Source organism: Pinus tabuliformis, chromosome J (assembly GCF_031772625.1).
Source record: "Pinus tabuliformis cultivar Carrire ecotype Pingquan chromosome J, CPIR1, whole genome shotgun sequence".
NCBI classification, from domain to species: domain Eukaryota; kingdom Viridiplantae; phylum Streptophyta; class Pinopsida; order Pinales; family Pinaceae; genus Pinus; species Pinus tabuliformis.
In genome coordinates this window covers 726,533,927-726,545,993 of record NC_142295.1, presented here as the reverse complement: position 1 = coordinate 726,545,993, position 12,067 = coordinate 726,533,927, and the positions used below count along the sequence as shown (strand labels likewise).

Genomic DNA, 12,067 nt, shown 5'->3' with positions numbered 1-12,067 from the left:
TCTTATTGGCACAAGATTGGCTACCCAGCGTGTGTGTCTGACAGGAAAGATGATTTTAGCATCCAACATTTTGTTTAATTCTTTCTTCACCAACGGTTCTAGGCTTGGATGCATCTTACGAAGCTTTTGTTGGTAGGGCCTAGCCTCCTTTTCCAAAGGAATTACATGCTGCATAACGTTGGTATCAAATGTTTTTAGGTCTCCATATGTCCATGCAAAGACGTCCTTGTATTCTTTAAATAGCTTGACAAATGCAGCCTTTTCCTATGGAGAGCACCCCAAGCCCAAATTGACATTTTTTGGGTCTTCTTTGGTTCCCAAGTTGACCGATTCATACTTCATGGATGAGCTATGCGTTTTGCAGTTAGTAGGCTTCTTGAATTTATCATGCAAGTTATACAAGTGCTCCATCTTAACAACTGACTTGGGAATCACATTGGGCTGATCCTTTTCCTCTTCTTCCCTCTCGTTCATAAGCATGTCATGTTCTTTTTCATCAATGACTGCATTCTTGAATGTCTTCTTGCAGTGTAAGAACTCAAGGATTTTCTCTTCATCTTCAAACACCTGCCAATTTGAGATGTTATCTGGCACGGATGGTCTGAAAATCAATTCAACATAACATTTATTCTTCTTCAATCTAAAATCAGGCAAAAGTTTAGCAGCCATACTAGCCATCAGATCGGCATCTTGGTTTTTCCCTCGAGGTATGTATGTGATATTAAAGGAATCAAAACTGTCAATTAAGCTCCATACCTCATGCTGGTATCTCACCAAGTGTGGCAAGTTGCAGTGTATCCTTTTCCTTACCTGATACACGATTATCTGTGAGTCACCAAAAACTTTAAGATTTTTCACCTTCATATCAATGGCTTCCTTCAAGCCTTGTAGCAAGCCTTCATATTCTGTTGTATTGTTGGTGCATCCAAACTCCAACCGGTTGGCCATCAGATGTTAGTTCCCTTGCGGGTCAATGAGAATGCTCCCAACACCTGCACCTTCAAGGCAGTTAGAGCCATCAAAATAGGGTGTCCAAAATATAGACTCTAATGTTACATCAATTGAGCTGTTGTCTACGAAATTAGTTCTATAATCTACTATAATACATGATAATTCAACAGTTGGATTACGGGGGAGAGCTTCCAACTGTGTGTTTGTCATAGTTTCTTCAACTGTCTCTGCATGGAATTCTCCAAAGCAGGTTTCAGTGGCACAAACATTGAAACTGTAATTCTCAAGGATAGAATTGGTAAAGATTATAGGTTCATTGGGGCTGTTTAATTCTGTCACCACATACTTCATGTATCTTTCTTGGTCAACTCTCAGCATATCACCTTTCCCCTTCTGAGGCAGCAAGAGATGGGACCTGTTAGCCCCTCAGGTGCAGTGCTACTATTTTTAGTGGAAATTTCCCCTGTTTTAGCTCCGACGGCCACGTCTCCTCTTGCTCCGCTTTGGCCATAAGTCGGACTTCAAAAATATTACTCTCGCATCTATAATTGCATCGGGTCCTAATCCAAATGGATCCAAATATGCTCTCTAAGTCTTCAAGATCTTGTAAAATCATGCCAAAGATCAAAACAATCACATGAGAAGAGCCCTTAGAATGGCATAAAAACACTATCGGGAGGCCAAAAACACGTAAAAACAGTGAAAAACAAAGTATCGGAGGCATAAACAAGTGAAGGCACAGTAGCCGTCAGATTTGGCCGATCAACGGTGCAGATCTGAATGGAAAATCACAATCGACAACTACAACAGAACGCTTACAATGGCCTGGGGCTATCGCGATATGCGATTGCGACTAATTGCATCGCGATATCGCAACCGAAGAAACATTATGGAGCGGGGCCTATACCCATACATGTATGCGATGCGATTAGTCAGACCTGATGGCTATATAAACATTATTGCATAGATTTTCAGATCCGCCGAAAGGCGTTTTCTAATGTATTTTCACATATTTCGTTATTTAACGAACTACAAAGAAACAAGGCCGATGCAATAAGACCTGGACCCGAAAGGGTTCATGAAGGGAAATATATAATATTTGAAGTCCGGAGGGAGCCAATTTTCACGTTATTTTCACGATTTTTTACATATTTTTAAAATACAAAGGAGCAAGGCCAAAGCGACTTGCGATAGTAATGAGGACGGACCCAATAGAGGAATAAATCGTATTTAAGGACTTTTGAAGTTCGGAATGAACAGAGTTTTGGAGGAATTTCAAAGTGTTGCAGCGTTTCTCTGTGTAAAACAAAAAACAATCGTTTTTGGTATTCGAAAGGATTTCAAAGGCCCGAAGACCCATTCCATTACAGGACAAAGGCCGGGAGATAGAGGCGAGGAAACAGATGGATAGAAGGGGAAAAAGCCACAGCACGATGCAGCCGAACCAATAGAAGTGATCATGGAGCATCGTTGGCACGAGAGAGCTACCTGACAGCGCAACAAAATTACCAAAATTTGGTTATTGTGTTGTTAGAAAAAGAGACCTCTGGCTCATGTCTGTCTAATCATGGCATCAAGCAGTTAGAAGCCAGAGGGGATAAATTAAGACACCTCGGGCCTCAAAGAGCCTGGGAGCATTGTAAAAAGCCTATAAATGGCTGAATGTTAGAAGTATCAGAGGTTCAACTTTTGGAGACTGTGGAAACTCTGCTCCTCTCAGTGTCTCATCTTCATTCCAGTAATACAAGCTTCTTTTGCTGTTATATATTCAATCGCCATCTTTCCCTCTGTTCTAAGCTTTCACTCGAATGGGTTATTCATGTTTTCTTATCTATCGAATGCCAGATAACCATCATCTTATCTCTGCGTTGATAAATTACATTTGTAAGCTTCATTTACTTTCTGTAGCTAGCCATTCGTATGTGTTTATGTATGTATTTGCTGGTACAGTCAGGATTCTCCATCTATTTATTGAATCTATAAACTATTGAGCATTAGTTGGCTCGATGGTGACGTTAACCTCTATCTTTGCAGGGTGAACTCATTAGCCTCGACCTTTTTTCAATGTTTTTCTGAAGTAAATCTAATCTAACTTTTTTGGAGCAAGGTAAACTGACTCAAATTACGGTATATCCAACCGGGTCTCTTGGTCCAGCAATAGTGAGCACACCAGAAGAGAAACTCTGTAGTGATAACTCACTGCAATGGCCTCTCAATAGTGATAACTTATATATATAATTTCATTTCAATATTTTCCCATCAATCTAAGCTAATTACTGTATATCCAGCCGGGTCTCTTGGTCCAACAATAGTGACACACCAGAAAAGATAACTCATTGCAATGGCCTTAATAGTCATAACTTTTATTTATATAATAGTGTTTTAAATTTTTTTTATATTTTTAAGGTTTTATAGAGCCCATTGGTCTTAATAAATATTAATTATCATCATAATTTTAAGGTTTTATAGAGCCCATTGATCTTTAAAAACATTAATTATCATCATAATGATTATATATATATAAAATAAACATTTTTTTAAAATTATTTAAAAATTAATAATATAAGTACAAAACAAAAACAAAATAACGTAATAACATTTATATTTTAATTTATTCTATAATTAATATTAAAATAAAGAACTTTATGTTTTTTTTTCAGAGAAAAAAATCTTCATAGGATTATATTGAGTCAATATAAAAAGTACATAAGATACAACAAGGATCAAAGACTAGCCACCTTGCCAGCACATGAAATCAAAACCTTGCAGACATAGGACATCCCAAAGGAGATCTAAACATCATCATACCAAAATCACAACAAAACAGTCTTTTCAAAGACAGGATCAACAGATGACTATACACATGTAACAAAAAAGGACTAGCTGAATAGCAAATAAGCAGAAGGATGAAAGGAAAAGATCAAAATCCAGGGATGGAAAAGTCATGGATGAAGCAGGAACATTCTCCATCAGAAACCATCATAGACCAAGAACCCGGCTCTAAATACAGCCCCTTCTTCGACAGACGGTCAGCTTGAACATTTTGGGAGCGGAAGATGTGGTGAATAGAGCATTGTTTCATATTTCTCCATAAATACATAATCCTGTCCATCCACCCAAATAGATGAGGGAAACTGATGTGGCAGGCTCCCCTTACATGGTCAATCATCGATTTTGAATCACCATAAATTGAAATGTTCTGAATCTCAAAAAACACACAGAAGGCAAACAATCCTGTTAGAGCTCTCGCCTCAGCCAAGCTGTTTGAACCACTTCCACCATTCCATGATAAAAAATATTGCAGCTTCTCATCCATAATAACGTGGACCCCACATCCACAAATATTATTCTGCTCGGCCCCATCAAAAAAAGCACAGGGAACACTAATGAGAGGATCTTCAACCTCTTTTTTGCGGTCCTTTTTCAGCTTGGGCTCTTTTACAGGCATCACATCGTGTATGGACACAATATGATGCAAGGATGACTTTAGAGGCTCTTTTGAGTCTTTGAAAATCTTGGCATTCCTCCATTTCCATAAGCTCCATAAGGCAATGATAAACAGAGATCGCCAAGAGTCCTTTTGCGCGCACCACCATTGAAAAGCAGCCTGAACTGAAACAAAAACAACATGAGGGAAACCATAAAGCAGAGACAATTCATACCAGATCTGAAGAGAGGAGTTGCATTGGAAGAACATATGAAGATTGGATTCCTCCGCAGCTTCGCACATAGCACATCTACTCGGACCATGCCAGCTCCTCTTCCTCAGATTTTCCCAAGACAAATTTCGGTTGTAGAAGACCAGCCATGAGAACAGTGTTGAAAAGTGTGCAACAAGAAATGCTTGTTGAGAGTGCAACAAGATGATGGAGCTTAGTGAAAAGAGTCGCCTTCACTAAGTGGGCCCGCAGGCTATTTTTGGCGCAAGTCTATTTTTAGACTATGTCTATTTTTAGACATATGGATCATGTCTATGGATTGCAGGTTGCTGTTTATGGATGATTGGTCAAGTTGGGAAAAATAGATGGACTTCTATTTTTTATCAAAGTGTGAATGATCACAGTGTGAGTGATCAAAGTCTATTTTTAGACTGGCTGTCAAAAATAGAAAAGTCAAATATTATTGTCTCATAATAATATTTGGACTATAAACTTGATCTTATTCTCTTGGAGCACTTCAAGATGAGCTACGGATGTGGTACATGCAGATCCCAGAGGGAAATACGTGGTTACCTATGGGATGAATAATATTTGCATGCAGGACTTCAGTTAGAACTCAAGTGAGTTGAGTTCAGTGGACTGGAGGTGTAGTTGATGGAGTTGTGTTCAGTTTAGCTTTGTTAAACTGGTTGTATTTAGTCTAACTGATCAATAGACTAGAGATGAGTTGGGTGAATTAGTTATTAATTAATTCACAAGTTATTAACTCATAATACAACTATAGAATACATCAGTTAACTCAGTTGCATGTCAGTGCATGTTCAGTTCAGCAGGGACAGGTGTTAGAGAATCAGATTGCTATCAGTTGTGACTATAGTTGTGCACCAGATCTTGCACAATCAAGGGATTGAGTATGCCAATGAGTTTGCTCACGTATTTGCCCAGTATTGTAGCCTTTGCTCACATCCAACAAAGTGTGAGTGATTATTTTGAGGTGAAATACGAGTTTGGGAAGCCATTCTCATCAGTTCTTGAGCAGGTATTGAGCAGTGGAGGCAGGAAAGCAGTGGAATAGATTTGGAGATCAGATCTGAGTTATATTGTGTGTAACAGGTGGAGCTGGTACTGGATTGCTTGTGATAAGCATTGTACTTTGTAATGTTACATGATTCAATCAATATAATATACAGATAGTTGGGGTTTTTAGCGAGATGCTTTCCCTGGGATACATACTGTGTTTATGAGTTTGATTGATGCTTCTATGTGCACCTGTGAATGTTTCTGCTTCTGTAAATTGATGATCAACGTAGAGGAGATTATGTATTATACATGTTCCGCTTATAATTGTATGATCAGGATAATGTCTGTGAACGTGTGTTAAATTATTCAAAATTTCTACAAACAGAATCATTTTGAGAGGGCACCCCATCTTCCAGAAACTCGGTGGATATATAAAGCAGGAGTTTGAAGCCTTTGAATTAATCATATCAGTGTAGATGTCTTTAACACGAGCTGGCGACTTTGCATTTGGAACGACCCACATAAGATGGTCCGCTGTCCCAGAGCGGTGGATTCCCAAACTACAAAGAGCATCTTTTACAGATTTCCAAACCGGAAGCAGTGTGGCTATCAAATGAAGATCGTGGGCATCTTTCCATAAAGGAATAGGACCGCTCCAGGATGAAATTAATTTATCCCACGTAAAAATACCATTCCTGTGAAGAAAAAGTAAGAGTTTTTCAGGGAAGAAAACACATTCTCGCCCGCCCGCAATGGAGTCGATTCCGATTAAGATTCGGTTGCCAGAATAAAGACTCCATCTCAAGTTCTCCAAGAAGTATTGCTGAACTTTTCTGAGACCGAGCCAGATAGCAAATCCTTGTCTGACTCCAATAGATCCCCTCCTGTACCAAAATTCCAGATCTTTATCTTGCAGATATTTCTTTCTAATAGTTAGACTCCACAGACCATCACCATAAATGCCTCTCCACAGCGTTTTGCATAAGAGCGCTCTTCCAAAAGTTCGCATATCTAGCAAGCCCCAACCGCCAAGCTTCTTTGGTAAAGAGATCTTCTCCAGCTTCGACAAATGGATTTTACTCTGATTAGATCTTCCGCCCCATATAAAATTTGCCGACAGTTTGTTCATTTTGTGAATAATGCTTGCTGGAAGGAAGAAGATATGAGCCCAATAAACAGCTAATTGCGCTAAGACTGCCTGAGTTAGAACACATCTACCTGCCAAAGAAAGAGTCTTATATTCCCAGGCTGAGATCTTTTTATAGAATCTTTCCAACACCCATTGCCAATCCGCTTTGGAGTAGCCCTTGGCCTTTAGTTGAAATCCCAGATATTTCAAACCCTCTTTAAGCGATCTCGATTCGATACCAAGCAGATCAGCGATCCAATTCACCATTTCCATGTTTGAATCATTGTGGAAAAGGGTAGATTTTCCTCTGTTAATATATAACCCAGTAGCTCTCTGGAATCTATTAAGAATGTCATTGAGACAAATCCAGGAAGCTCGGCACAACATAGCGAAGATGAGCACGTCATCAACGAAAAGGTTGTGAGATAAATAGATGTCCCTGCATATCCTAACCAGACTGCATCTCTTTTTGGCCACTACTTTGTTAATCTGAAGGCTGAGAGAGTTCATCGCTAGAATAAATGAAAGAGGGGAGAGGGGGCACCCCTGACGAAGACCCCTTTCCACTAGAAAGAAAGGAGAAGGCATTCCATTAATAATGACCGAGTAGTGGACGTTCTCGACGCATGACATAATCCAATTGATGGATTGAGAGTTTAGTCCAATCTTTGCCAGTAAACATCTCATGTATCCCCAATCCAAACAATCATAAGCTCTCTGCAGATCAATTTTTAGAATGGCCGCATCTGTTTTCCTTGATATCATTGAAAACAGGCTTTCCTGAGTAATAGCAACTGCATCCAAAATGTTGCGCCCCTTTAAAAAAGCATGTTGGTCCTTGGAGAGGAATGTGGCCAGCGTCGATTTCATTCTCTCCGCAATAATTTTGGTGATGATTTTGAAAGAGATATTGCATAATGATATCGGCCTGAAATCTTGGAAAGATTCTGCTTCTGCCTTTTTTGGGATTAGAGCAATCTGAGTGGATGATATGATGTGGTGAATACTTCCAGACATACGAGATGCCTCAACCATCCTCAGCAGGTATTTTTTGAAGATGTCATAAAAACGAGAGAAAAATCCTATGGTCCAGCCGTCCGGACCTAGGCTTTTATCCTTTTTAAAAGCTTTAAGAATGCCAAGAAGTTCGTCTTCTGTAATTGGCTGGAAAAGGCTCGCGTTTTTCTCATCATCAAACATTTTTGGAGCCAATTCGATACCCCAAAGAGTATCCTGAAAATCACAAACTTCCTTTCTTTTGTATTGATTTTTAAAATGCCTCACAGCTTCATTTGAAATATCCTGTTGGGATACATAATAACCACCTTTACCATCACTAATTCTCCAAATTGTATTTTTTTCCCCCCTGGCATTTGCAAATTTATGAAAAAATCTAGTGTTACGATCACCATCCTTTAGCCATATTTCCCTGCTTTTGAGCCTCCATGATGCCTCCTCCTGATCCAGAAGCTTTTGTTTTCTTTTTTCCAGATCTCTTATGCGGCATTTGATGCTGAGAGAAAAATCATTTGCGTCCATAGCCCCTAGGATGTTGTCCATCTCCTTTTGTATGTCTTGTAGCGCCTGTCTGTCCCTTTTTCTTTTATCATATTGCCACTCCTTCGCCACCTTCCTCAGAACCGCCAACTTTTCTCTAAAAGTCATAAATGGGGGAGATAAATCTCTTACCGATAGATCCTTCCATGCATTAGATATGATTTCATTGAAATCTGGGTCCTCTAACCAAGTTCTATTAAATTTGAAGGGGTATCCCATTCTGAAGCCCTTCTCCCGCCAGTTGAGGAAAATAGGCCTGTGATCAGATGTAAAGGCATTCCCTATGGATGAGATGGGCATGCCCATCTTGTCTATAATGCTCGCATGCAGAATGAACCGATCAATCCTTTTAGCAATATATGCTTCTCCCATCCTGTTGTTTTCCCACATAGGCATCAGTTTTGTAGGAGCAATATCCACAAGATTTTTATTAAGAAGTTCCAACTTAAAACGGTCAGCAAGCGGGTCTCTTTTTCTGCATTTACCCCAACATTCATCAGAGCTTAAAGTTAGATTTAGGTCTCCTGCTATCATCAGAGATTCAAGTTCAAAAATTTCCGAGGCAAACATTTTTTCCCAGAAAGGGAGTCTGTTCTTATAGGGCGCATAGGTGTTCAGAATATTAATATGGAATCTTTGACCTCTGATAAATGCCGAAATAAGTATACCAGCAAAACACTTGTAGGCTTTGGCATTGATCCAGTCAGGATCCCATAAGACTGCCAACCCCCTGACAGACCTCTTGCCTCTGAGGCAACCATAAACCATGAAGGAAACATTTTCCTAAAGTAAGATATGGAGACCTGGCTGTTGTGCATGGTTTCTTGGATTAAAATAATTTTTGGACGAGCTGAATGAAAAATGTCCTTTAGCGCCAAGAATTTTGGGTTTGCGCCTAAACCCCTAATATTCATGGAAACAATAAAAGTCATTTGGATGGCTCCCCAGCCATGCTCGCTCTAAGAGGCTGTAGATCAGTCATATCATGTATGGGGACATCAATAAGTGACAAATTTCTTACTCCACACTCTGAAACAATCATTCTCCCCCTAAAATGCCGACTCCCTCCATTGTGTTTTTTCCTAACTGTAATATTTCTTGCAGAATTTGGGCTTATGAATGGAGAAGTACGGAAATTCGGTTTATGAATGGTCAAAGGTTCTAGCTCAAGAGATTTTTTACTAAGCAAGAAATCAATGTCACTGTCATACCTATTAACCGGAGATGACTCGGGGGAATTGAAAGGAGTGGCTGCCACCCAAGGCTCTTTGCCTTTTGAAGATGGGAGAAGATTCTTATCCGGCGTCGGGGAGGAGGATGAGATCGTAATGGGATGGGAGCCGACAATAAAATCTTTTAATTGCAGGGGCGAAGGAGAGGGGACAACCTTATCATCCGATGGTTCAGGGATGGGCGCACAAAAATTAGATGAAGACCTATTTATATCGAGGAAAACAGGCTTTGCTAAGGAGGCTTGTCTGATATCAGTCCCATTAGAAAGATCCTGGGATGACGGCCGCTGAGACAGATTAGGATCCGAATTTTTGAGAGTCTGTTCATCCATAAGATCGGTCGCTGATACACTTACTGAGGATGATGAAATCTTCTCTGTAAGGGGAATAGTAGAATCAGCCCGAAAACTGCGATGGACCAACCTTGGTTTCGGAACTGCATGGCGCCTGCAATTTTTTATCAAGTGCCCAGTTCTGTGGCATGGGGAGCACCTAAAAGGGATGCCCCAAAAATCTAACCTTTGTTTAATTCTGAAGTGCCCCCACGCAATCTCAATATGATCTGGGTATCCCCCTTTATATACCTTCTCGATGAGAATCCACGCTATCCTTTTATCTTTTTCTCCTCGGCACCATGGATCGACATAAACAAATCTGCCAATGGAGTTTCCTATTTCTGTGAGGGATTCCATGGACCACATTTCCAGAGGAAGATTTGGGAGTTTAACCCAAATCAAATTATTTGATGGGGTGTTTTTTAAAGGATCAAACCCAATATACCATCTGTATAGAGCTAGAAAGCTTCTACCACATACCCATGGACCCTTGAAGACAGCCTCTAAATCAAAAGCCTTCAGGAAGTGGAAACAATACCATTCTTTCATAAGGCGGGAGATGATGGGGGTATAACCAATCAAAGGCTTCCACCGGTCATCGAGCCATTTCCTCATAGCTACATCGTCCATTTCCGGGAAATGCCATCCGCCCACCAAGGCAAGATTCTGAAGACTATCAATTCTTTCCGAGAGATGAGAACTTTCCAAAGAGATAGCTTGAGGCGGGGAGGAGGTTTTGACCAGATTTCTGGCTTTATTGTAATGGTTCGCATGTTCATTCACTCTCCCATCCTTCACGTGGGATTCCCTTTTGTTATATGCACTCTGATGTGGAAGGCTAGAGGGGGGTCCGTCCTTCTCATGCCACGAAGGTTTAACGATCATATCGTCCACTGTGGCTTGCCACGCGGTAGACACCTTGGACACCTCACGTGCCTTTTCAGCCAGGATGGTGGCTTGGACCATGGCCTCCGTGGCAGATGCGTCCGACCCATCTTCAATTGAAACTAGAGAAAATCTCACCACTGGCAAAAAATCGTCGTCCTTAATTAAGTTCCAGGTCAGGATTGTACAGGAGATTAATCGTCCCCCGATCCAAAACTGAACATATCACCTGGATGAAATGAATGCCAGATGGGGGGAATTTAAGGAGGATGGCTCAGAGCAGGCATAGGGAACAACGCAAAGAATACTCCGGAAGGAATGCCAGGTCAATACAATGCAGGCACAATTAATTAGGCCAGCTTTCAGCCAGGGATCTATGCAGAGGATGACGATAGCTAACCGTCAATTTGACAAAAGAAGGATGTTCCTAGATTGACAGTACTCTTAAGTACAAAAACACGTCATATGAAGGACACGGACCATAACTCCGTAGAATTTTGAAAAACATTCCAGGGGAAGGCTACGGGATTTCCATTCCCAGAAAAAAATTACCGATTACCTCTTCCGGCCATTCCATAGGAAGCCATTACAGACATCGGATCGAGGTCGCTTAGCGCCTGGGGATGAAAACATCTAACTGGAGGAGGTTTCCTGGCAAACTATACAGCAGCAATACATCTCGAATATACACCACCATTCCCCAATTCTAAAACGGAAGTATGTGCACGGTTTGAAGATTACTATGGATTTCTTCAGTTTAAGGAGTAAGGCCTTAAGCATTATGACAATCCAGAACAGGAGCAGAGCACTAAAAGATAACTAAAAACTACACCCAATTAAATACAGATGAGCAGATAATATAAGAAATAACATTTAAAAGCAGTTCGCCATGGTTTCACCCAGACAAAAAACTCTCTGTATTTTCCAGGACTCCTTAATACATACCTTAAACCATGTTTCAAAAGTTAGAACAAACTTCACTTGTGAAAAACCAGAGTACTAACCTTATAACCAAAGCCTCCACCGCGAGCGAGAGCGCCGAAGACCCCATGCGCATAGCACCACCAAACCTTCAGAAAAGCATCGGAGAAACAGAGGTTACTGCGTAGAGAAAGGAAGGTTTTCATGACATGGAAAACCTCCCCATGCAGGGACAGAAGAAGGAAGGATGGCCAAAAGGCCGAAAGGCCGAAAAACGCACGCGACAGAGAATGGTTCTTTTAAGTAGATAGTGAGAATGAAATGCGACCCAGACCAGGCGTCAGCTCATTGAAGAACATGCATGCATGAACTTCCACG

General features: G+C 40.7%; 1 protein-coding gene across 1 annotated transcript; it reads right to left on the bottom strand.

Annotated features, from left to right (window-relative positions):
• Window positions 1-3,871: 3,871 nt before the first annotated feature.
• On the bottom strand, window positions 3,872-4,399 carry LOC149228800 (uncharacterized). Its single transcript, XM_089380867.1, has one exon. It carries the CDS (start codon window positions 4,397-4,399, stop codon window positions 3,872-3,874), a length of 528 nt encoding a protein of 175 aa, XP_089236993.1.
• Between the last annotated feature and the right edge of the window lie 7,668 nt (window positions 4,400-12,067).

Coding starts and splice junctions, on each gene's coding strand:
- LOC149228800 (XM_089380867.1), bottom strand. CDS start 4,399: ATGCCTGTAAAAGAGCCCAAGCTGAAAAAGGACCGCAAAAAAGAGGTT.